A 27929-nucleotide genomic window follows, 5' to 3' on the forward strand; every position below is an offset into this window, starting at 1 on the left:
TTCAGTTTTAGTGATGGTGTAAGTGTTAGGGAACCATTGACCAAAACCACCCACCCTGGCCAGGCATGATGATGACTGCTTGAGGGAGTTATCTCACAACAGGAGGTCCCAGTAAGGAACACGGAACTAACCAGCTGCCACCAGCCAGAAGAATTCAGGAGGGGCCAAAAGGAGGGAGGAGACGCCAGCCCATAGTATGTCCTGCCTACCTCCCAGAAACCTTCACATTGGAATCCATCTTGGCTGAGAGATGTGTGCACCACCAGGAAGGACCCTGAGTCAGACCAAATATGGGCACAAGCAAGATGATTGGCCAGAGACAACCCAGATATTAACCCCATTACCATAAAACCTGAGACTGCAAGCCACGTGGCAGAGCAGTTCTCCTGGGTTCCCTTACCCCACTGCTCTCCGCCTGGGCGCCCCTTCCCAATAGTCTTGTTGTCGGTACGTGTGTCTCCTCAGACAATTCATTTCCGAGTGTTAGACGAGAGCCCAGTCTTGGGACCTGGAAGGGGTCCCCCTTCCAGTAACAACTGGTGACTCTGGTGGAACCCCTTCTTTGCTACGAATGACATCCCAACCACTCAGGGTACTCAAGGACCAGCTCACCCGCCGACAGACTAGACCCAGCAGCCACAACCGGGACCCTTTTACCCCTGGTCTCCTCCAGACTCGAATGCCTGGCCAGAGTGCCCCAAATGGGTAAGGAACAAGAGACTTTGTTGACCTCTCTTCCCCTCCCTCTCCCTTTCCTCTTTTCAACACCCACCTACCCTACCCTTCTTCCTTCTATCCTGGTCCTGGATGCAGGAGTCTGGTTGAAGGGCCTCAGTTATCTGAGGGCCGGAGCCTGATCACCTCCGGTGGGCAGAGAACTCGAATTATCTCATATCTAGTTTCTGATTGGCCCGAGCTCCCATCTTCCCTTCCTGGAAGCCCAGGGAAAAGTCCCGTAATGCCTGGGCATCTGCAGGTGGCAGGAGATGTCTGTAAGTCCACCCCTCTTGTCCCTCCTCCTTCCCCTCTTCCTTCAACCTGGCCCCCTTTCCTCCTTTTGAAATCTTTGAAGACCCAAGATATTTCCATTTACTCTGTTTGTCAGTACTCAGATCTGAAGTTCTAAGTCTTCATAAGAGATTTTCTGAGACACTACAATCTTTCCTCCCTGTCAATTGTGCTTTCTGTTCCTGGGGCTATAATTGGGTGACAGAAGCCCTCCATCAGACACCCTGTTTCTATAAATTCAGTCATTTGGTCGTCCAACTGACCGAGTGTTTCCAAGTGGAAGTGGTTGACGGGGTTCCATACAGTCTCACCTGGTCTTGGATGAAAGTTAACACCTCAGATGTATGTCTACAGGTTAACTTACCAACTGGGACCAGCCCTACAGGCCCTCTGATTGTGCTTACCACTGAGCATTTCCTTTGGCACATACACAATCAGGCACTCTGGGACCAAGAGAGAACTTACAACCTCTCTAGAGGTTGTAGAAGCTGGCACTGGTCCTCTGGCGACAGGATACAAACTATACAGCCATCAAAATGGGGAACAAGCCTAGTTTCCCTTCGGACACATCACTGGGTTGTCTTTTAGTTCACTGAGAGGGATACTGGCTGGATGGACTAAAAAGGAAAAAAACGTATCAGATGTTGCACCCAGGACTGGCCTACTTACTCCTTGGGGTAAGAGGAAAAATGGCCCTCTTCGGGGTCACTAGGATTTAACACCATTTAACACGAGGGTAAGAACGATGAGGTTCCCTGTGTCCAAGCCTTTATGGCCCTCTTCCAAGATCCTGAGAAAAGGAGAAAATGTAAGCTCAGGGACCCTGATAAATGCCCTTTCAAAGTACTTTTGGCAAAGGTTGGGACGGAAGACACCCTCTACGTTCTCCTGATTCCCCCAAGGCAGACGGGTAGGGCAAGGGAAGGGAAATTCTGGCTGCCCCGGAGACCATAAGATCTGGGGAAAGTCTCCTAGCCTCAGCTCCGCCTCCTTATACCCTTTCCCCCATGAGATTACAATCAGGAAATAAGTTTTACCCTCCACATGAGGAAAGGTCTTCCTCAGGCAAAATTCGTCCATGAAGAGAAGTACCAGATGGGGAAGGGAGAACCATGCAGGTTCATGTTCCCTTTTCCATGCAAGACATCACCCAATGTGGGGAATAAGTGGGTTCATATTCTGAAAACCCCCAGAATTTACTGATGAATTTGAGCGTCTTAGCCTTAACTTCTCTTTCACATGGAGGAATGTGATGGTCATTCTCACCTGGTATTGTAATGAAGAAAAAGCTAGAATCCTAGATCAGGCCAGAACAGTGGCTGATGAACTGCGGTGGATGGATGCCAACCTGGCCCCTGCAGAAGAGGCAATCCCCTCTGCAAAGCTGGATTGGGACCCCAACACAAATGCAGGGAGGTAATCCCTAAGATACCTCATTATTAGCCTACTGCAGGGAATGACCCAGGGGGTCCAGAAGGCCATTAATTATAATAAGATAAAAGAGGTTACCCAGAGAAACAGTGAAAATCTGGCCCTCTTTTTGAGAACGCTCATGGAGGCCTTCAAAAATTTTACCCAAATCGATCTACAAAGTGTTGAAGGTACAGTCCTACTGGTCCATTCCTTCATAACCCAGGCAACCCTGGACATAAGGAGAAAATTACAAAAACTAGAAAAAGGACCAGAGACCCCATCTCTGAGCTAGTGGATGAGGTTAAAAAAAAAAAAAAAAAGGTGTTTCTAAATAGGGACCAAGAGGAGGAGGCCAAGAGGGAAAAAAGAGAAGCCTGAAAAGATAGGAGGATAGAGAAACAGACCTGATTCTTCGCCAATCTACAGGCTAAAGTCTTGACCTTGGTTCACCCTACCACTGGGTGAGGCCCACGGAGAGAGTGAGAAAGGGAAAAACACCTTAGGGGTCACTGTGGCTGAGACGAACCCAGTGTGCCTACTGCAAAGAGGACGGACATTAGAAAGGGGAGTATCCACATCGCCCTAAGGGAAGGCATGTGGAGACCCGTAAACCTGCCCTGTCTGTGTTAGTCCTGGGAGACCAGGACTGAAGATGCCCAGCGGCTCGACAAGCCCCCTCAAATGGTGAGATCCAAATCACACTTCTTAATCCTTGGGTGATTCTGCAAGTAGAAGGTAAGGATGTGAACTTCCTTTTGGATACAGGGGATGCCTTCTCTGTTTTTCCTTTCCAGCTAGGACCTTTAAACTCCCTGACTAAAACGGTGACGGGGTACACGGAAAACACCAAAACTCAAATTTTACTAAGCCCCTCCACTGTAAGGTGGGCAACTGGCAAGGGACCCTTCTTATATATCCCCAGTTGCCCTGCTCCCCTATTGGGGAGAGACCCCCTTTGCTACCTCCAGACCAGAGTGACTTGGGGAAAGCTAGAAACCAATAACTTTCTTTGTCTGGTGTCTGAACACTTGCAGTCAGACACAGGAAAGAACTCCCTCCCTTTCTCGGATGAAGTCAATCCCCAGGTGTGGGATGTCTCTAGACCGGGACTAGCTATAAATGTTTCACTAGTAAAGATCCTCCTGAAGCCAAATGCTCCCTACCCCTGGAAAAGACAATACCCCTTGAAACCAGAAGCTCTTGAGGGCCTTAGACTGCTAGTTAACAAATACTGGGATTTTGGAATCCTAATCACCTGTGAGTCTCCCTGCAACACCCCAATCCTGCCTGTTAAGAATCTGAATGGATCTTATCAATTCGTCCAGGATCTAAGAGTGGTCAACAAGACTGTGGTTCCCATCCACCCCACAGTCCCAAAACCAATATACCCTTCTATCCCAAGTCCTGGGAACCTCTAAGTACTTTTCAGTGCTGGACCTTAAGGATGCTTTCTTTCGCATTCCCTCCATCCTCAGTCCCAAAAGCTCTTTGCCTTTTTGAGTGGCAAGATCCAGAAACAAGGTAAGCCACACAACTTTGCTGGACGCAGCTACCACAGGATTTCAGAGACAGCCCCCATATATTCGGGACTTCCCTGGGGAGAGAACTAAGACAATTAACCTTAACAAACAGTAACCTAATACAATATGCAGACGACTTGCTCACAGCAAGCCCAGACTTTACTAGCTCTCAAATGGATACTATTAAAACCTTAAATTTTCTTTATGAAAGGGGATATCAAGTGTCCCTTAAGAAAGCTCAAATAAGCTTAACCCAAGTAAAATACCTTGGGTTCATAATTACAGAAGGGAAAGAATGCTCGACCCTCAGAGGAAATCCTTTATCTTAAATACCCCCTGTCCCCAAACTAGAAAACAGCTTTTAGGGATAACTGGGGTTTGCCAGATCTGGATTCCCATTTATGGGAATCTGGCCCGACCCCTATATGAAAAACTAAAAGGGAAAGAAGGGCCACTTGACTGGGATAAGACCTGTAAGGTGGCCTTTAATACTCTGAAAGAGGCCGTCACTATAGCCCCAGCTTTAAGCCTCCTAAACCTAGAAAAGCCTTTTAGGTTGTATGTCTCTGAACGGGTGGGAACCGCTTTGGGGATGTTGGGACAAATGGTGGGGCCTGTATTACAGCCTGTGGCCTACCTCTTGAAACAACTAGACAAGGTGGCCAAAGGCTGGCCCGCTTGCCTCTGGGCAGTAGCAGTCACCGCTCTTATGGTTAAAGAGGCCTCTAAATGGACCCTGGGTCAACCCACCACAGTGCACACGCCCCACCAGGTGCAAGCAGTCTTAGAGACTAAAGGGGATAGAGGAATGGCGGGAGGGTGGGGGAGGGATTACCCAATACCAGACCCTCCTCCTTGTCACCCCAGAAATAAAACTAAGCATCTGTCAGACTTTAAATCCAGCCTCCTTAAAACCAGATCCCCATACTTCCCCCGTAGACCACCAATGCATGCAAGTTATAGATGAATTATACTCTTCTCGTCCCAACCTATCTGAGACACTAGTAACTGACCCAGAAGGAGAATGGTACAAGGATGTCAGTAGGTTCGTGGAAAGAGGAGAGAAGAAAGTGGGATATGCCACAGGGAGCCTAGAAGAAACCAGGGAGAGGGGGTCTCCTCCCTCAGTCACCTCAGCCCAGAAGGCTGAACTTTTCACCCTGACAAGGTGAAAGGTTCACCACTGCTCTCCACCTGGCCGCCCCTTCCCAATAAAGTCTTTTGCTTTGTCAGTATGTGTGTCTCATCTGACAATTCATTACGGAGTGTTAGACAAGAGCCCATTCTTGGGCCCTGGAAGGGGTTCCCCTTCCGGTAACATAGCTCTGAGTGCTTAGATACGTGGGTATGTTCTTGCAGATGCTGCTGGTAACAAACTCTCCTTCTCCCTCCTTTTTGGCTTACATATTCTCAGTTGTGTTTGGGCAGTGACATGCGCAAGGAAAGCAGACCCCCACACCCACAGATTCAGGAAATGGGATATGACTGATCAAAGACAAGTAAGCTGAGGGCTACCCATCTGCTTAGGAGTAAACATGACCCAGTGCTGGCAAATAAGATGTAAGAGAAATTGTCCTGGGTTGCTACTGGGCAGGACTTTTCTCCCTGATATAAAGAGTGAGAAATCTTGCCTTTTCTTCTTACTTTGGATGGATTGCATAGCAAGTGATGCTTAGAGCTGAAGCAGCCCTCTTGCAACCAGGAAGCAACAAGCTAAAGGATGAAAAATCACTACTGAAGATGGCAGAGTAGAGAGTTAAAAAAGAGCCAAGTTGTTAATGATACTATGTGACTGTACGTCGCTTAGAATCACCTACTTCCAGATTACTTTATGTGTATATAAGATTTCTTTTTCTCCCTAAGCCAATGTTAGTTAATTATTATTGTACTTACAACTTCAAGTATTCTATCTGATGATATATCATAACATGATGAGCAAAAACAGACTTATGAAGAGGTTGCAGAAGTCATCAGTACAAGAAAAGTGCTATTTTTACATCTTTGCACATAGCCACAATTCATCTCTCTTTCCACAACACAGTAGAAACACTTAGCAGAGATTCCCTTGTTTTAAAATTATTGATATGTGTGCCTCTCTTCCCTATTAGACTGTGATCCCCCAGAAGGTAAAGGCTATGTTCTCTTTATCTTGGAATCCCCTCCAGCCCTAATTTAATGCTTTGCATGTGCTAGCTCAGTAAGTGTTGAATTGAGCAAATTGAAGTTTCAAGTCTGTAGCTGAGTGATTTATGAAGAATGGGATAATGTGTGAGTTGCATGAAGTTCTCATGGAGATAAAAATGTTGGGAAGATTAAACATGTCTTCAAAAAACACTTTACGAAATGAATGTCAAGAGATCTTTTTATAATAAGTTGGTCTTTGTACCATCACCATTTTCCCATAAACACTCGAATTATTAAGTTTAGGTAGAATAATCACACTAGAAAATCCTTGTAACTTTGCTTCAGGGATAAACATTTGGTATTCCTGATTAGTTCACTAAAATGGCTGTTTTATTTTATTTATTTTATTTGGATTGTGATTCTTTTTTCAATGTTGTCTACGACCTTAAAGGATCATGTGAAAGTACTAGCTGCCCTCCATCTCTCTCACCTCAGCAACAGAAACATCACAGCAGTTTGGCTCACTTGCCCAGCAAGGACAGTCATGTGCACTGATAATGGAGTTAAAAATAACTCTCTCTGTTTCGAATTCAGGATGGGTAGGAGACCCATCAACCTCCAAGGCCACAGCCTTTCAGAACTGTCAACTGCCACACAAGCAACTTAACATAGCTGCGAGGCATTTCAATAGCAAATATGTTCCACACAGCCAGAATGATTCAAGAGTGTGCAAGAGAGAAGGAAATCCACTTAGGGTGGCATAAACTCAAAGGGTCTCCTTTGTTAAAGTTATGTGAACTCTCATTTAACATTATTATTTAATTGTACATAGAGCTCTAAGGTGTCTTAGGAGGCTCTGTAGTCATGTAGCCCTTTGACTGTAGGAAGGTCAGTGTCTGCACCATCCACCACAGATTATTAGCTATTCAATTTCTAAAGGTTGCCAGACATGGGGATTTCACTGACATTGAACAGAACCTGACCTGGTGTTAATCAGCGTTAGAGTAAAGCAGTTATTTCATCTGATCTGTTAATCACCGTGATATGAAATAAATGGTGTATCTATCTGAACTTGCCAAGGAGACATGAGGAGCCATTTTAGACCAGCCTAAGAATAAAAATTTAAACTTCATCACTAGAAAAATTAACAATTCTGTGCACAACAGATTCCTAAACTTTATTCTCTTTTGACCATCAGTCTCACTCTAAATCCTTCTCAAGAAGACTCATTCTGGGACTTCCCTGGTGGCTCAGTGGTTAAGAATCCGCCTGCCAACGCAGGGGACACAGGTTCGAGCCCTGGTCTGGGAAGATCCCACATGCCGCAGAGCAACTAAGCCCGTGTGCCACAACTACTGAGCCTGTGCTCTACAGCCCGCGAGCCACAGCTACTGAGCCTGCGTGCTGCAACTACTGAAGCCCACGCGCCTAGAGCCTGTGCTCTGCAACAAGAGAAGCCACCACAATAAGAAGCCTGCGCACAGCAACGAAGAGTAGCCCCCGCTCTCCACAACTAGAGAAAGCCCGCACGCAGCAACAAAGACCCAACACAGCCAAAAATAAATAATTAATTAAAAAAAAAAAAGACTCATTCCAACCCTAAGCCTGATGCCACCCATCCTTCCTACTCTTAGCAACTCTAGCAACATGAACCACAGTCATTTTTCAGGAGACTCTATTGTCTTATTTTGTATACAAATAGTTGTATGTGTGCTGAAGTATGGCTCCTTGCTTTTACTGCAAGGTAAAGTCTATAGTTCTCATGTCTCAGAAAACTTTTCACTTTCATGTGGTCTCTTAACCAGATAAGGATAAATCTGAAAAAATATGCAAGGTCTGTGAACACACTGCAATCTACAAAATATAGCTGGGAGAAATGTTAAAAGATCTTTAAAGATGGTCTTTTTTTTTATTAGTCGAAAGCCTCAATATTGTTAAGATGTTAGTTCTCTCCGAGGGCATTCTCAGATTTAATGCAATCTCAATCTAAATCCAAGAGGGAATTTTTGTAGAAATTGACAAGTGGATTCTAATATTTTTAAGGAAATTCAAAGGACAAAACATCTTTAAAAATGAACAAAAATTTTGGAGCATTAACACTATCTGATTTTAAGACTTATTCTGAAATGACAGTAATTTTGGAGTGTGGTGTTGCTATCAGAACCAACAATACATCAATGAAACAGAGCAGGGAATCCAGAAATAAATCCAGATATATTTGGACAACTGATTTTTGACAAGGTGCAGAGATAATCCAGTGGAGAAAGAATTTTTTTTTAATAGTGAGGCAACAAATGCAGCTCTAGATGAAGAAGATGAACACAAAGAAGAAAGAACTTCAATCCATAGTTCACATCTTTTACAAAAAATTATTCAAAAATTTAGTAAGTTTGGAAACTAAAACAATGAAACTCCTAGAAGAAAACAAAGGAGAAAAATCTTTGTGACCAGAGTTAGGCAAAGATTTCTTAGATGACACTAAGATGATACTTAGATGAACACATACAAGGGAACAGTTGCTTCTGCTGGAGTGGTCCTGTGCAAGAAAGGAAGGGAGCTGACTGCAGGATAAAGGAAGGAAGGGCTTCTAGCCAAAGGAGAAAGCAATGCAAAGTTAGGATGAGTGAGAGGGCATAGGTGCCCAGGGGTCAGACTAGAGTTTTGCACGTGTTGCTGAGAGAGAAGTCAGGAAAGGTTAGAGCAAGACTGTGAATTCTCAGCTCAGAGACTGACTTTATTCTGTGGGCAGCGGTACATATAGAAGGATCTTAATCAGATGAGTGACATGATCAACTTTATGTTCTGGAGAGGGGACTTTGGTGGTGACAAGGTTAAAGACAGAATGTAAGGAAGAGACCAGTTAAGGGGAGTTTCCATGCTCCAGACCATGAGAGATGGCATGAGAGGTGGTGAGGGAGTGATCCAGGGCATTAACTAGGACAGAGCAAAGTTCACATCCGCCACACACATTTTGAAGGCAGAATGGAAGATTGGCTGGTTGTGAGGACTAATGGGGTGGGGTGGGGGAGGGGAGCACCTACTGAGCAAGTAAAGAGAAAACTAAGGTGTTTTGTTTGCTTTGATTTTTTGATAACTATACTGTTGGAGATTGGAGATACCATTAATTAATTTAAGAACAAGGATAGAACAGGGAGTTCTTTGTTACTGAGTTTCGGGAGAACTGTAAACCCCTTGAGGTTGTTGGGTCAAATAAGGTATAACAGAACCAGGCTTTACAGAAACCTCTAGGCTTCTGATTTCTGAGACTACAGAACACTTAATTATATCATCAAAGTCAGCAGGGTCTAGTGTAAACGTGGCCCACTGTAGGAAAGGCACTCAAAGGGAAGAATCATCTAAGGCACCATTGAGAGAATGAAAGGCAAAATACAGACTAGAAGAAGAAATTTGCAATTCATCTGTCTGACCAAAGACTCACATCCAGGATAATCATGGTATCATGGAGAGGGATTTACTTTATACTCACTCTATTTTGGGGAAGCACTTTTGGAGAGGGATTTACTTTATACTCACTCTATTTTGAGGAAGCATTTTTGTAGAGGGATTTACTTTATACTCACTCTATTTCAGGGAAGCATTTTTGGAGAGGGATTTACTTTATACTCACTCTATTTTGGGGAAGCATCTTTGGAAGCATTTTCATGTTAGGTCCCTTTTCACCTTTGATGTTTGTAAACCCATCTTGGTGTCACTGGATCAACAACTGCCTTGTGGCAACCCGGCTCACACTACCTGTGGCACTGCTGGAGACCATGTTTGGTGTAAAAGTGATTATAACAGGTGAAGCATTTGTTCGTGGAGAAAGAACTGTTATCATGAATCATCCAACAAGAATGGACTGAATATTTCTGTGGAATTGTCTGATGAGACATAACTACCTCAGATTAGAAAAAATTTGCCTCAAAGCCAGTCTCAAAAGTATTCCTGGATTTGGTTGGGCCATGCAGGCTGCTGCCTATATCTTCACTCACAGGAAATGGAAGGATGACAAGAGTCATTTTGAAGACATGACTGATTATTTTTGTGATATGCATGAACCACTTCAACTCCTCATATTCCCAGAAGGGACTGATCTCACAGAAAATTGCACGGCTCGAAGTAACGAATTTGCTAAAAAGAATGGACTTCAAAAATATGAAAATGTCTTACATCCAAGAACTACAGGCTTTACTTTTGTGGCAGACTAAGAGAAGGTAAGAACCTAGACGCTGTCCATGACACCACGGTGTCATATCCTCATATCATTCCTCAGACAGAGAGGCAACTCCTCCTCAAGGACTTTCCCAAGGAAATCCACTTCCACGTCCACCGATACCCAGTGGACACCCTCCCCAAGTCCAAGGAGGACCTCCAGCTCTGGTACCACAAGTGGTGGGAGGAGAAAGAAGAGAGGCTGCACTCCTTCTACTGGGGGGAGAAGACTTTTTACTTTATGGGACAGACTGTAATTCCACCTTGCAAGTCTGAGCGCAGGATCCTTCTGGTCAAATTGCTCCCTGTACTGTACTGGACCCTGTTCAGCCCTGCAGTGTGCCTGCTCATCTATTTGTACAGTCTTGTTCGGTCGTATTTTATAATCATCATTATCATCTTCGTGCCGCGGGAGAGAATATTTGGTGAACTGGAGATCACTGAACTTGCATGTTTTTTAGACAAACAGCCACATTTAAATACAAAGAAAAATGAGTAAGATTGTAAGGTTCAGTCTAAAAACCTAGGAGATATTCTGTAAATGTTTACAAATGTCTAAGTCTTTGTAAAATGAGATGCATTTTTGCACAACTATGTCAAATATTTCTTACTACCATCATTATTTGTTAAAGATATTTTGCACTTAGTTTTGTGGAAAAATACTGCTACACATACAATTTTTTTTTTTAAATCTCTGAATGTAATTTCAACATTGTGTAGCAGGGAGCGACCCCTGTGAAATAACTTAGGCCAGAGTATTAGTAAACAATCGTCAGGCTGTTAGCAGACAAGGTACACACAAGATTGTCTTCAAGGCCCAATCCTACTTCCTAACAAACTCCCCAGACTAGAGGCAGATTTGGGGCTCCTGGGCACTTGCCCGCGGAGGTGAGGGCCCTTCCTCCTGGCTTCCTCTCGGCACTTTCCCCACACTCCTTTCTATGCCAATCAAACACTTGCATTCTTCCTTAAGACCAGAAAACAGAAATCCTTTGTCCTTAAGCTGAACAAACATTTTGATAGGAAGCCCTTAATTATTCATAAAATCTTGGCATTTAGTCTTGCGCTGACCTAGACGTCAGAAGACCACCAGTGCCCTCTACTCACCAGAAAATAAGACCTAGATGAGTCTCACAGAGCAACCACAGGCTCTCCACTCAGAAACCTTAGTTTGAATTTTTAATGCTAGGAATTCATACAGTTTAGTTCTTCCACGTCTGCATAACCTCGCATGTTTAGTGCTGGTTTCTTCACAGCTTATCGGCAGGTGTCGCTTTTCTGCATTAAAAACGGTGCTCATCAAGTCATTTACCATTTTAAAGGAAAGCGTAGAAGAACGTTCTGGTACTGCCATCAGAAACTCTCTTTTGAAGTTATGTCTTGGTTGACACAAAAAGGAAGGTTATTGTATTTTCTAAATGTCCATGGGTGTTTAATTTCTGCCATTAAAACAATAACAACAATGCTTACACACAGGGCCCTGTGGTTTAACCTAAATTATTCAACCGTTGTAGCTCTGACAAATTTTATTCTTAAAACCAAAACGGTCACGCAAAAGTGAATCCTTTTTTAATTATAGTGAGGGATCTCTCTCTTTTTTAGCCCCAGGTTTCCTCTTTCATTAGTAAAATTTAAACTCACTTTTGACCAATTGTTCACCTAAAAATTCCTGTTTATTTAGAGTCAATGGAAAATCCAGCAAACCAATGGCACCAATCTCCTTCTGAGGCAAAGAAATGTGGTCATTGTTTCCACTCCACTGAAGCCCTACAACTACTTTTTTTGTCATTATGGGAAGGCTGGTCTGAGCAGCAGAAAATATGGGGCAGTTACAAGTCTTTAGCAAACAGCAGATTAAGCAAACCTGTCAGCTTATTTCTGCCCTGAACCAGCCTAAAACGCTGTTTCTTGCTTTGCGTACTCTTTTGGCGAGTGCCTTCTCATTAATTACAACTCACTTTTGCTGGACAGTGATTTCCACCCTTCAGTGGACACGGCTTCGCTGCGAGCTGGACTTACCGAGCAGACTTCCAGAAAGTCCTGGTTCCGGCAGCACTCTGTTGGCACACCATTTTTACTGGAAGAGTACTAACTGGCTCTACTGAAACGCACCAATCTATATTTAACTCCTCCCCCCAAAGCTGCTTTTAATCCCGCCAGGGGCTACTAATTAGTTATTATGCACATTTGCTCCAAACCCAGCTATTTAACTTCCCTGGGTTTTAAGGTGGTTATTTTTTAACATTTTTTTTCCTTAATAAAAGAGGTTTCTAATTTAGGTCTCTCTCAGACTTAATTTTGGTTAGATTTGGAAACCAGAAATAGTTTAACAGTCAGGATTGCATTTGTCCTGGGTCAGAGAGAAAAGCTGTGCGTTCTACCCCACAGGTGTTTGTAATGCAGCCTCTCCCCCCTTCCTCCAACTTCTCATGGCTTATTTCATTCAAGGTTTGACTTTAAAGGCATGTCCTCTTTAACCCTCTGAAACCTGTAAAAGGAGAACTTTTTTCCTTTTTAAAACACGTTTTCCTTTGATCGTAAAAAACAGGCTTAAGATAAAATGCAAACTCTTTTTTACCTAACCAGAATTCATAAGCACTGAAACTGAGACCTTGTACTTGCCCTAAGAGTTAGAAATGATAATTTCAAAAAGAGAAAATTTGCCTTTTTTGTTTTTTGTTGTGGGTTTATTTTTTTTTCAATAAGGCTTCTTTTAAAATTGTAATTATTTGTGTTTTCCTACACAGCTTTTTCTTCTCTTATTTAAAAAAAATTTTTTAAGAAATATACAGTCTATGATTTGAAATCTAAAATTGATAACAAAGTGTCAAGTAGAGCTTAATGCAGCTTCAATATTGTGCTTGGCCTCAATATTGATCCCCCTCCTCACCTCCCACTCTTGTCACTCTGGACTCAGCAGCTGCTTGTCTGGCTGCATCTTATTTTTTCCACTTTGGAAAACAGTATGAAAGTTTCTAGAAAAAAAATACACCTACCATATTATCTAGCCATTCCACTCCTAAGTATTTATCAAAGAAAATTAAAGTATATATTCATACAAAGATTTGTGCAAAAATGTTCATAGAAGCCTTATTTGTAAAAACCCTAAACTAGACACAATCCAAATGCTCATCAACAGAATAAGCAATTTGTGGTATATCTATGCAATGAAATATTACTCAGCAATACACACTATTGATAAACACAAAATTGTGAATGAATATCTCCCCACTCATGCCATGCAAAATTGAAACAGAAAAAAAGATTATATATGATTCCATTTATATAAAATGCAAATTCATTTATACAGATTGAAAGTAGATTAGTGGTTGCCCGGGGAGAAGGTTAAGGATGGGCAGAAGGGAGGGATGGATCACTGGGAAACTTTTGGGGTTGATTGATATGTTAATTACCTTCATCCTCGTCATGATTCCTTGTGTATACATATGTCAAAATAGCAAATTGCATACATGAATGTGTACAGTTCATTCTATGTAAATTAAACATTTACTATTATAATCAGTAAGAGCATCACCAGTTTTATTATGTGCAGTAAGTTAACTCTAAGTTTCTACTCAAATATTTGAGTCAGCAGTGATGCACTTAGCTTAAAAAGAAATAAATTAAAAATAAAATAAAAACATGAAGAGGAATAGAGTAGTTGGCAGTCATGAGCGAATAAATGAGTGAATCCCAAATATGCTCCTTCCTGGCAGATTCCATTTGAGAGCAAAGAGCAGAGGGAAGAGTGCTAATGTAGAGTCTTGCCTTTGCAGGTACTAGTTATCCAGCTTTGGGAAAGACAACTGACATTTTTTAAGACCTAGCTTCTTCATCTCAGAAAGGACAGCAATGATACCTATTCTGGCATCTGCAGGTTTTTGGTGATGATCAAATTTGATAACTACATAAAAGCATGTTAGAAGCTGTGAAATACCGCATAAACGTAAATAGTGAAAACCACAAAACCAATTTACCAGTGGATCAATGTAAGGAAATGCAGTATGGGCACATTAGAAAATGGATTTATTTTTTTCCGTTACTATTTTCAAATAACTTTTGTCAAATCCTTTTCCTTTTTTCTGCATGCTATCTCTCAGATGCCTTAGATTTTTTTAGACAGTCTCAGGAATTAATTTTTCCAAGTATAAAAATATTAGTTCAATTGAAGTAAAATTTTCACTCTCTCATTTGACTGAAAGCTTGCAGGGGAAGTGAAACCGAGCAGGACCCTGTGGGGTTCCTGGGCACAAAAGCCTTTCTGTGTCCCCCATTTTCTTGTTAGCAGGAAATAGGCTTTATTCAGCCTCCATGACCTTCCCTAAATTCCAAAGGGCAGGTTCAAACAGTTGCTAATCAGGGAAGGGAGGGGATGGAGAAACAAGGGTGGAGCAGCCAGGAAAAAAAAAAAAAGCAATAGTGCTGCCTTGGAGCAGGGTCCTGGTTTTCCCCAAGGGATATTCATAACAATATGTTTGAGCTGTTTTGCAGACACTGAACCACCCACCAGGTGGGAGAAGTTAACTATATGCTGCCCACAAGCACGTAGACCCAGACCAGTTGTAACCAGAAGGTTGATGACGCTGACTCCCACTTACCTCACCCCCAACCAATCAGAAGAATGTCCCCCAGCTGGTCATGCCCTCTTTGAACCATTACTATAACACTCCTCACCACCCCCTCCAAGTCGGGGACACACAGTTTTGAGGGCATTAGCCTGCTGTGGTCCCCTTTGCCAGACAAAGCGGTAAAGCTGTTCTTTTCTACTTCACCCCAAACTCTGTCTCCGAGATCAATTTGGTACTGGGGTACAGAGGCCGGATTTCGCCTACAGAAGGACGGTGAAAGGTTAATGTTGCTCTGTATCTTTTCCACCTGCTGGCTCCCTGTCTCGTAACTCCACAATTGCAAGCACGGGTTGACCAATTCTAACTCGAATGGTGCTCTCTAAATTTGGCTTTGGCGTTCTCTGCGACATGCCCAAATGCTATTTTTCTCATGGAGTGATTTTGTGACCTCGTAGAAGATCCACTCACCTGTGACATCCCACAGTCGACTGTCTCCTCATAGGCGACTCCTCCCTCAGCTCCTGGCTTCTACTGAGTTGGCGTCCACCATCCCTTGAGGCCTTGCATGTGGGGTGCCTTTTAGCAGGACTCAGTTCTAGCTCAGTTCTGCAGGGGCCACGACTGACTCTTGAAAAACAAGCACCTCTGGCCGCCCGTGGTAGATGAGTGACTCCTTCCTACTGCAGACTTCGTGTTTCCTTTTACACGAGCAGCTCCAGCCAGACTTTGACTTTTAGAAGTTGTTTACATACGACACATACACAGTTGTTGTGGCCACCCAATTTCAAAGGACACATGTCAAGTTCTCCAAGGGGTTCTTTTTCTTTTTTTTTTTTTAAGAAATGTTTATGGCAGCCGTCGCAATGTCTCCGTGCTCTCCACCGGCTGCTTGAGTCCCGCAGCTCAGATGCCAGGTGCCAGAGCGCTGCGAAGCACCGCACAGACAGGCTTCTTTGGCTTCAAACACCCCTGCAGGAATGCAGGGCAAAAGACGCGACCGCAGGGCAACTGCACCGGCTGCTCGGACCCCTCTAACCACTCGGGCCACGCGAAGCGGCCCAGGAAGCCCTCCGTGCCACGGGAGAGCCGGCGGCGGCATCGCCATTTTCCCGCCTCGAAGCCGCAGTGCTAAAGCGGCCGGAAAGGAGGAGCCGGAAGGGGCGGGGCGAGGGCCTCCAAGGGGTTCTCTTGAGTGCCGTGCAACTTGATTAAGGGAGGTGAAAAACCTGTCCTTTCTCTGAACAGGTGGACAGGGAGAAAAAGACAGCCCTTTGACAGTCTTCACAAAGAAGTTTCCCCGTGCATTCTTCCTCCTGATGTTCCTCAGCCTTCCTTTCGGTAGTCTTGAGGTGGTAAGAGGGCTGGTCTCTCCCATTGCTTTGGAAAGTGAGGGTTCTTTGACAGAGCTTGTTCTTAGTTTAGCCAGAAATTTCCAAACAGGAAAAGGCTTTTTAACCTCCTATTAAAAAGACTAAAGTTTGATTAAAGAATGGAGGAGAAAAAAAAAAATGCAAGGAATGATCTGTTGAAAGTATGTTGATATAATTTTTAGGTCCTGGTAATGAAACAATACAACTATATGTCTTTTTATTATTTTTATTTTTGCATTTTTTGAAAAAGAAAGCATGTCTTTGCATACTCTGATCATTTGTAAGCCAGAATAGTTTGTAAAGACTATTGAGTATGTGATGGTTTTCTCATCAAGAATATAAAATGGAAGGAAAGTAATGATTATGGGAAGAGATGTACTCATATAATTGCTAATTTGACTTGTGTGCTCGTCTTTAATAAAAAAAAAAAAAGGATAAATCCGTTGCTTTAATTTTCAGAATAAGCCTAGGCTGTGGAGTTCTTCTCTTCAAAGTTAAAATTATAATGATAATTTTGCTTACTCTGAGCATAGCTTTTCAAAAACCATGAAATTATGGGAGCAGATGTCAAAGTCGATAACCGTTATTGTAAATAAGACTATTCATCTTTCCTATCCTTTTCAATGTGCTATGACCAGAGAGTTTCCATATGAGGGAATGTACCTATGATTGGAAAAATAATTTATATCCAATATCTCAAAATCATTAGTGTATATACATATTTAACAATTTAATTAACAAAAACAGAATAATCATTTTAAAATATTTATGTGTAAATACTTCAAAATGTAAGAGTTGTCCTGCCTTAATTATACATAGTAAAAACAATACTTAAAATCACTTTATATAGAATAGTTAAAATTTTGTCTGCTATTCTTCAAATCTGTTAATGTGAAAACTGTGACTTGTTTACTTTCTTCGCTAGTCCTAGAAGAAATATTTATAGCTTAGTTACTGAGAAACTGTCATTCTGTATTCTTAGGAGGCCACTTGTTGTCAGACAAGTAATGCTAGGAGGATAAAACATACGCTGAAAAAAACTACACACAAACAGGATATTTGTTTTATTTTACTTTTGACGAGTAAAGTTACATGGTATTAACATCTAATAGCTCTGACTCCATACAGGGAGTATTTTAATGTCTTCATATATAAAACAAAACAAAACTAAGAACCAAGCAGGATATTAAATACAAAGGGTGTTACATATGGTTGTAAATATTTTATATCTGGATTCAGAATTGGATCAAATACCCTAAAACTGCTTAGTCCCCACATCCTAAAAATGTGTCAGTAGTTTATATATTATTTTGATTGACTTGGGCAATGAACGGTTAGGTAAAATTTGACTCAATCATTTAAAATGCTTTCTAAAAAATTTAAAGAATTAGAAGCTTGAGAATTTATTTTATTCTTGGAAGGTTGTTAACAGTAATTAAACGTGTATTTTAAAATAATTAGATTATTCATGTATGATGTAATTCTTCACATTCCCCATGAAGCAGAATTGGGATTGCCTGCAATAGCTAAACCAAAATACTTAACCCTCTAGTTTTCATTTGTTCTATCTCCATCTTTTGCTTCTACTTTGATTGTCCATCTCCTCTTCCCTTCTACATTTTATTATAGATGCTAAAGTGCTTTTGCTCTCTTCTTATCTCTTCATCCTTTCAACAAATGAGGCATTTAGGTAATCTTTTTTTTTTTAATTTTTATTTATTATTTATTTATTATGTTTATTTTTGGCTGTGTTGGGTCTTCGTTTCTGTGTGAGGGCTTTCTCCAGTTGCGGCGAGTGGGAGCCACTCTTCATCGCGGTGCGCGGGCCTCTCACTATCGCGGCCTCTCTTGTTGCGGAGCAGAGGCTCCAGACGCTCAGGCTCAGTAGTTGTGGCTCACGGGCCCAGTTGCTCCGCGGCATGTGGGATCCTCCCAGACCAGGGCTCGAACCCGTGTCCCCTGCATTGGCAGGCAGATTCTCAACCACTGCGCCACCAGGGAAGCCCGGTAATCTTTTTAAACTTGCTGATTTATAAGCTGATGACCCATTCATTTTAAGAAGTTTTAGCCAGTGCCTTAACTCTACCAATGCTTGGTCTTTTAAGCCTTTCTAATTGGGAATGTTGACATCTTCAAGCATAATGCAAGGTATTTTAAGCAGCTGGCAGATCCCTGAAATTATCCTAGAGCAATTAACAAGAATCGTTTTAAAGATCAGGATGACGGTGATGTAAGGATTGTAAAGGAGATATAAGGCAGAAAGGACTTGTTCCCAGATAATCTCTTCAGAAGTCAAAACTGAGACCAACTGCATCCAGAGTTTAATTGCCAGGATTTGGACATGAGATCACCTGTGTCAACTTGACTTAAGCACTTTTTCCAGGAAATTCTTACCCAGGAAAATAATGCTGTAAAATTACAAATAACTTCAGAAAATTCGTAAGAACCAATTTGTCCAGGCAAATATTTGTCTCACCTAAGCAAACAGCTAATTTATCAAATAAAAATTTAATTAAATTTGAATTAAACTACTGAGACGAAACCCAAAGCCTTATAAATATCTTTATCTGATCTCGCTCTTCTGAGATCCTATTAAGACTGTCAAGATATTGTTCACCCAGAAATAACTTTGATAAACTTTGCTTTGCTTGATCAAAATGTTATTTTGATGGTCTTTTCAAGGGAGTAGACAGTTGGCAAATCTTAAGTTCTGTTTCTGGAGGGGATTGTTGTTATTTTATTCTAAGCTGACCTGTCCTGCACAGATGACCCATACGATATCCACTGTCCACTCTCTGCCATCCTCCCTATCCTCAGAGGGACACTGTGGGTCTCTTCTGTGCTCCAGTACCACAGGGGAGATATTCTGTTTGTAAAACTATGTACAATTTAGTTTTTATTATCATACCCTCACCAGAAACTGTGATTTCTACCATCTTGGAACACTTTCTTATCTCTGATTGCTACTTCTAGGAACTACATTTCTGATAGAATTGTCTAAATTTTGGTAATTTAATTAATTTTAGCACAAGACTTTGGGAGTAGATAACAACTGAGGTGTCTGAATGCAAATATTCCAAGATTCTCTGAATCTAGCTTGTTCTTGGATTGTGTTCTCTTTATGACTAGGCAAGACAACAGGACTACAGTATCTGCCATTCCACTAATTATCATAGTTGATTTAGCAGATTTGCCTGGCACATCGTTTTTTCTTAGAAGAGCTACATGGAATTTTACTGAATCTCAGAGTTTGTTTAAAAGTATAACCTTCTTTAGTAGTGATCTATCACAGTTATTGGAGTTCAAAGAGCAGAACAGTGGGCTTCCCTGGTAGCGCAGTGGTTGAGAATCTGCCTGCCAATGCAGGGGACACGGGTTCGAGCCCTGGTCTGGGAAGATCCCACATGCCGCGGAGCAACTAGGCCCGTGAGCCACAATTACTGAGCCTGCGCGTCTGGAGCCTGTGCTCCGCAACAAGAGAGGCCGCGACAGTGAGAGGCCCGCGCACCGCGATGCAGAGTGGCCCACACTTGCCGCAACTAGAGAAAGCCCTCGCACAGAAACAAAGACCCCAACACAGCCATAAATAAATAAATAAATAAATAAAAATTAAAAAAAAAAAAAGCAGAACAGTAAGAGTGAACTACAGATTAGCAGTCTGTGAATACAATGCATTTATTCATTTACTTTATACTTTGAGGTCTTAATAAGATTATGATGAGGAGACTTTCCATTCCAAATGACTTCTAATAAAAATAATTGAGAAAGTTATCATTATTAATGTGACCTAAAAACCAGTAAAGAATGGACAGACTTAAATAAAAACTTTGTCAGCTGCACTCAGGATGACCAAAAATTTCATGAAGTCATTGGGCTTTAATGTATTGAGTTCTGATTTTAGGTTGATAAACACATGTATGATACTTTCCAGAAATGAAAATGGATTGTAGAATATGGTAAATTGGGTTTTAAGACAGTATAAGTAAAATATTTACAGATTTTATTTTCTAAAATTTAAAGTGTTTGTATAAAAGATACTTACATAATACTTAAACATTTAATAAAACTGATTAAATTACAAGCTAGGTCAGCATGTATAACTTATTTTAGGGAAAATAATTAACATCATGATGTATAATAAATCCTACAGATAACAATATGAACATTCAAATGTAAAATAGGCAAAATAATTACATTTGAAACATACATAAATTGAAATATAATGGTCAATAATGTTATGAAAACATTCCATTTTGCTAACAGTCAAATAAATAAAAATTAAAATACCAATAAGATATAACTTTTCAGCTGTCACACTGGTAAAATCTTTTAAAAGTCTGATTGTAGCCAATATAAAGGCTCATACACAGCTGATAGAAGTCTCAACTGATGCCACTTTTTAAAAAAGAACAATTTGACAATGTATATCAAGTATCCTTAAATGTATCCTTAAATATATATCAAGTAAGCTATCCTTAAAGATAGTCACACTAACACATAAGTATGCAATGCTATAGAATCAGGATACTTTTTGAAGCACAGTAATTGCACAATAAAATGACACAAAATAAATATTTTCCCATAGAAATTTGATTTTTTTAAAAATGGATCATCCATACAATGGATTACCTGCAGCCATTAAAATAATGGCATAAATCTACATATACTGACACTAAAATATGGTCACAATTTATTGTAAATAAAAGTGCATGCTACAGAACATAGTATATAATCTCAAATTGAGAAAATTAAAAGTATAAGGAGGTAAGGAGTTAGATATGGAGATAGGTAGCCCCCTGAAGACTAACCATCTAGTTTAACAATGGTTGTTTCTGCAAAGTGAAATTGTAAAAACAAGGTGGGAGGGGTTCATCTTCTGTTTTAAACACTTCTTTATTATTTAAATGAGCCTATTTTATTGGTTTTATATCAAAAGAGAAACTTCCATATTAAGAATAAACTAATTTTGGAATCCCTCTCTGGCTATTATCCAATTTGTAGTGTTACTTCTATATGCTTTACCAGTTATTCTTTGTCTGAAAATTGCCATTCCTATCTACCCCAGTCATTCAGATATTTTTCCAATACTGCTTCTTTGAAAAGGCAAGTAGGATTACTTACCACTTTACCTGGAAATTTCTAATATCTGAACCTTTGCTGTTGAATCCCCCAAGATGGTAATGTAGAAAGTGGAAACAGGGCAGTATCAACTCTCCAGATACCTACTTTGCACAGTTAACGATGGTGCTGAATTGACCCTGGAGAAAAAGTCTTTATAAAATACCATACACTATTGTATATCAGAGAAGCTCATGGATACTTATCATTCCTTTTTAGATTTATGAGACTTTGAGCCTTGGTCACCCACTTCGGGTGGTTAAATGCTGTTCCTGGCAATTGCCACCTGACAATGCAACCACCACCAGTACTAGGTATAATGACCCACCAGGGTACTGTCCTTACCACTTCCATGTTTTACCAAGCAAGCAAAATGGCATAAGCCCTTCTGCATTTATAGAAGATGGTTGAGTTCTCATGGTCAGACATCCAACAGGTTTGAGTTTAATTCCCAACTCTTCCACGTAACAGCTCTGTGGATTGAGACAAGCTATGAAGCCTCTCAGGCTCTGCACCCAATCTGTAAAATTGTAGTAATAGTAGTACCTACGTCATAGAGTTATTGTAATAATTAAATAAGATAACACATGCAAAGTGGTTATCACAGTGCCTACACATAGAAACACTCAAAATATTGGATCTTATTGTTTATATACAGTAGTAAGATATACATATTCATATGATGGGGCTTAAAGTATGCTTATGAAATTTTAGTGTTCACATAAATCCATAAAAATCTTCTTAAAATTCAGATTATTATTCACCAGGTCTAGGAAGGACCTGAGAGTCACTGAGTATCGAAGCATTAAGGGACACTGACAACCAGCTAACTATAAAGACTAAAGTCTGAAAATAGTGTCTGAAATCCCACACATAAGTATTTCTTTAGGTTGATTAATTGGACCCAGGAAGGCTAAATTAGGTTTTACCAAAGATGGAGGACATTTTACCGTGGAGTCTCATGAATGAATTAGCATTAGAGTTCATCAGATTAGCTAGTATTCACTAAAACCTGGTCTTAAGAGAATGAGACACACAAAAAATGCATGTTTACATTGGAATATGAAAAAAAGAGGCAAAGATCTAGAACGCAGAGATGTGTCTGGGTAGAGGGGCTAGCCGGGGTCTTTGCGGCAAATAACATCAGAGTCTGCAGAGTCTGTAAACGGGATTATCTAAAGGAGAGGGGAGCACTGTTAGAAACAAGAAGGGTGTTGGAGATGAATTCCCATCCTTGACTGTTCAGCACAGAGACAGCCCTGAACATGTGAGTATGATATAAATACTGGGAATTTAAAAGATAAATAGCATTCTGGTGGCATTTGGTCTTAAAGACAATTGTACAATTTTGTTTCTTTTAAAAGGGTTTGGAATATGAAATTATTCTTTAAAAAAAACATAGAAATTCTTTGGTTCAAAAATACGGAATTTAATAGAATTGTTGATTGATTTATTTCCATGCTGGAAAAACCTAATTGCCTACACTAATGAAAACTAAACAATATAAGTAATTAATAGCACTATTCAAGTTGTTTAATAGTGTCTTATTTCTCAAAAGTCTTATGTCTACAGGCAGCTTCAATCCAGTTTTTCAAAACCAAGTTTAGATCCATCATGTATTGTTACCCTCAAAAACCCAGTTTAGTAGATACTGTGATTCTCTGAAATATTCAGCATCAGCCCCCATCAAGGGCAGTTCTACTCCGGTTGGTGTGGCATTCCAAGGAAAGTAAAAGGAGAAGAGCAATGTCCATTTTCTGGTTTTTGCCTATGTTACATGCTTCTGATTAAGGGGGTATTGCACAGTAATTACAAAGATGTTAAACAATCTCATTGTCTTTCAGAGAAGGCCTGTCAATATTCTTTTGAAACAGAGCTATGCCTATGCTGTGCAGTGCGGCCAAAAACAACAACAAAAAAAAGAAACAGAGCAATGAATTAAAAGCTAGCTGAGGGATAAACAAAATGTTAGAGGTAATGATCATTTTTAATGAATAAAGGGGAGCTATCAAGTGGGATGCTAAAGAAATTGTGTGAGACCTCACAATAACCATCTCTCACATTAATCACCCAAAAACGAGAGTAAACATACTTTAATTAAATCTGCAGATAGTACTAAATAAAGTTCATTGTTAACTCTGATGGAGGACAGTGTTTTTGTGAAAAGGACTCTCTCAGTTGGAAATAAGGTAATAAAATGCCTGAGATATGATTCCCAAACAATCCATATTTATCAGGATATTAGCATCTTGCAATGTAAAAAACAACTACCTTTTCTTTTTTCTTTCTTCTTCTGCTTCTTTTTTTTTTTTCGTCTCTCAATTTTTCATTATGCAGTGCTCATTATGGACAAAATTGAAAATATACATAATTAAAAAGAACAAAAATTAATAGCTACTATTAACATTTTGTTCTGTGTTTCCAGATAATTTTCCCTTAGGTATATAACACATTCACTACCATGTTTGCAAATGGATTGACTTCTCTAATTTTTAATTTTAATAGCAATCTATTTCTCCATTTTCAGGAATCTGGAGCTGCCTGTTGCTTCAGCTGATCAAGCACAGGCTTTTGCATGGACACCGCTCATCATGGAAGCTGCATCTCTTATTTTGGTTATGTCCATAGCTATTCCAGTAGCTGGCTGAACTCTGAAAAAAGTCAGGCAGGTGGAGCAGAGAGAGTGCAAGGGAATTTTTAACCAGTAGAAACAAGGTGACCACATTTTCAAAGATGTTACTTTAGCTGTAAATACATATTAATATAACCAGAAAACTCAACGATCACATTTGAGTCATACAGGTACTTCATAAGAAAGAACAACTATTTTAAATCTTATTTCACCATTTTAAAAATTATTATTTTATTTATTAAGTGGTAAAATATACATAAAATATTTTACCATTTTCAAGTGTTCAGCTCAGTTCCTTTCAGTACACATACACTGTTGTGCAGCCATCGCCACCATCCATCCCCAGAACTCAGTTTATCTTGCAAATCTGAAACTCTTTACAATAACACCCCATTCCCCTCCCTTCAGTCCCTGGCGACCACCATTTCATTTCCTGTCTCTATGTATCTGACTACTTTAGGTACCTCATGTAAGTGGAATCATATATTATTTGTCCTTTTGTGACTGGTTTACTTCACCTAGCATAATGTCTTCAAGGTTCATCCATGTTGTAGCATTTGTCAGAATTTCCTTCCTTTTGGAGGCTGAATAATATTTCTTTGTATGTATAGATCACAGTTTGTTTATCCATTCATCCTCTCATGGACATTTAAGTTGCTTTCACCTTTCAGCTATTGTGACTAATGCTGCTTTGAATATGGGTCTAGTCCCTGCTTTCAATTCTTTTGAATATATGCCCAGAAGTAGAATTGCTGGATAATATGGTAATTCTGTTTTTAATTTTCTGATGGATGGCTATACCATTTTCCAAAGTAGATGCACCATTTTATATTCATGCTACCAGTGCTCAAGAGTTCTAATTTCCTTGCCCACACTTATTTTCTATTTTTATAGTAGCCATCTCAATGGGTAAAACTTTATTTCACTTACATTTGACAATGTATTTTAACTGAGTTATAATTAACATACAATATTATATTAGTTTCAGGTGTACAGCATAGTGATTTGATATATTGGTATATTATGAAATGATCAATGCAATAAAAACAGTTACCATCCATCACCATACAAAGCTGTTACAATACTATTGACTACATTCCCTACGTGTACATTACATCCCCTGACTTACGTATTTTAGAGCTGAAGTTTGTACCTCTTAATCCACTTCAACTATTCATCCATTCCTCCATCCCCTTTCCTCTGGTAACCACCAGTCTCTGCATCTATGAATCTGTTTCTTTTTTGTTTTCTTTGTTCCTTTGTTGTGTCTTTTAGGTACCACATATAAGTGAAATCATATGGTATATGCTTTTCTCTAACTTATTTCAGTTAGCATAATACCCTTTAGCTCCATCTATGTTGCCTCAATTGGCAAGATTTCATTCTTTTTTTCTGGTTGAGTAATATTCTGTTGGTGAGCATCCTTATGACCATTTCTTTGAACTCTTTATCAGGTAAATTACTTATCTCTGTTTCTTTAGGGTTTTTTTTTCCCCCCTGGGGATTAATTTTTTCCTTTCATCTGGAGCATTTTCCTCTGTCTCCTTATTTTGTTTGACTTTCATTTTTTTGTTTCTATGAATTAGGCAAAACAGCTGTCTCTCCCGGTCTTGAAAGAGTTGTCTTGTGTGGGAGTGTCACCTGTGTAGATTGCTTGTGCCTGGGGCTTTGGCAGGCCAGCTGGAGCCAGAACAAGCATGGTCCAGGAGGAGTCCCTGCAGGGCTCAAACAATGGCACTTGCCAGCACACCTGACTCCCGAGACAGCTCCAGCAGTTCCCTGCCTGTTTGGCAGGAGCTCTAAGGTTAGTAAATAGATTTCCTTCCCTTAGAGTCTAGGTGCCCTTTAAACTGCTGGGTTTTTGTTTTTTATTTTTTCTGCTGAGGAGACTCTGCCCTTGGGACCCTCAGCAATATCCCTCCCTATTGCAATTCACTGCATTGGGGGTGGAGTTCCCCTGGATACTGTGTCTGCATCTTCCTTACCCGTTTCTCTTGGTCTTTCATGTGCAGCAGCTGTTCAATCAACCCTCAAGTCTTCAAGAGAAATTGCTCTATATAGATTCAGTGTGTCCATGGTAGGAGGTAAGCTCAGAGTCTTCCTACTCTGCCATCTTAGACCACTCTTGACAGTGTTTTTAATTTAAGCTTGAAAAAGCATGGCTATTAGACATGTTAGTTTTTGTTTCCATTTCAGGGAAGGACAACTGTTATTGATAAAATAATAATTTGGTAGATTATTTTTGTAAAATGAAGTTACTAATTACTATTCATTGAAAGAGAGAAGTAGATTTCCATTTCCCTACAAATATATTATGGAAAGCTTTCTTCCTACTTCTTTATACTGTCCATTAGAATATTATATTTGATTTAGAAGAACACTACATTTTTGCAGAGACAAAAAGGAATTTGTAAGTGATAAAGTCACGCAAATGTGACATATGTCAACTCACCATTGCTTCCATACTGACCTGCTGTTCTCTACTTTCGAGTTGGCCAAATATATCATAGATATTTCTGTTAGCAATTAGAAGCATGAAATTTTATGATTAAATACTTTAAGTCTTTAAAGAAAAAGAATTCATAGAAAATTTTAAATACAGGAAATAACCTTTATTTGTTACATGTCCAACTTTTACTCACTGCCAAACAGAAGCAAACAGAATGTAAGCAAAAGAAGTAAATAATACACCAGAAAATAAAACAACAATAAGCTTGATGAAATCTGTTTTGTTTCTCTCTATTATTGCATAACGATACATAAGCACAACCATCTCCCAATTGCTCGAACATCCCTTTCTCTTCAAGGCCCTTCATAATAAGCCTATATGCTAGTGCAGGTATTGACTGCATACTATAGAACAAAGGAATAAAGAGAATGCTGATCTCATACATTTACCTAGTATACATATCATTCAGAATTATATCAATTCTTAGGGAGAAGTAGTACAGTGCGACATTATTAGATTGCCAAACACATAAAATCTCTCACTTATTTCAGTGATTGTGAGCCATTTCAACAGACACCTGTGATTGCTGAGAGCAGAGTACAAAGGAAAAGAGTAAGAATCGAGTGGGAAGCTTCAAACAGAACTGTGGTCAATGAACACATCAGTAAAGTGAAAATATCTAATTCTCCAGTTGCTGCCCACAATTAAAGAGATTTTAAGATCTTGACTTTTGCTCCTTACCTAAAATTGATGTTTGGCTTGATTTACTTAATTTACTAGTCTTTAATTCTAAGCTCTCAAAGTCTCATAGTCTCCTAGTTCTTTCTGAAATGGAACCAACATATGTGGAGCATGTGGGATTTGTGAATAATGCACTTCGTTGGGCCAACAGCCTCAATGCCAACCTAATTGTTCCAAGTAGTGGTTTGTTCCTTAATGAAGATTCCACAATGCAATTGTTGTAGAAAAATAATCATTACTTTAGGACAGATGGCAAAGTGGCAAGATGGGGAAATGGTCCGTATAATTCTGACTCTCAATCCTGAGTCTGATGAAGGATAAGAGTTTGAGTACTCCAGGAGGTGTATTTATACAGCTCTGAATCACCCCCTTATTGCTCAGCAATTCATTCTCTCTTCCTTAAATAATGCAAACTTTGCCTATGGGGCTGAAAAAGTAAATGACAATGTTTATCCTTTAACTAATTAAATACTTTGAGTAATGCCAAAGCATGGTTATGTTTTTCCCTCTGTGTGTATGTGTTCTAAATTCTGAAATACAAGGGGAAGAAATAAAACTGGAAGTCCAGATAAGTATATTTTTAAAATTAAAACATAAATGACTCAACCATCTGTATTTTTTTTTTTGATTAAATGTGAATAGCTCTGTTTTTTGACTTTTGCATTTGTTGCTGTAGCTGTAGATCTATATGCAAATATCATGTATGTATCTACTTCTGCAATATGCCTCTCTGGGACTATGAGCTTATGGACACATATCTTAATTTAATAATGA

At 40.0% G+C, this 27929-nt stretch overlaps 1 protein-coding gene across 1 annotated transcript; it reads left to right on the plus strand.

Annotated features, from left to right (window-relative positions):
• Nucleotides 1-571: 571 nt before the first annotated feature.
• On the plus strand, nt 572-10776 carry LOC118897832 (lysocardiolipin acyltransferase 1-like). The gene is given in 6 exon segments (XM_036857208.1): nt 572-705; nt 2254-2424; nt 4293-4760; nt 6660-6664; nt 9657-10262; nt 10265-10776. Coding segments are annotated over 6 exon segments (1896 nt in total).
• The last annotated feature ends 17153 nt before the right edge of the window (nt 10777-27929 follow it).

Source organism: Balaenoptera musculus, chromosome 7 (genome assembly GCF_009873245.2).
Source record: "Balaenoptera musculus isolate JJ_BM4_2016_0621 chromosome 7, mBalMus1.pri.v3, whole genome shotgun sequence".
Classification (NCBI taxonomy): domain Eukaryota; kingdom Metazoa; phylum Chordata; class Mammalia; order Artiodactyla; family Balaenopteridae; genus Balaenoptera; species Balaenoptera musculus.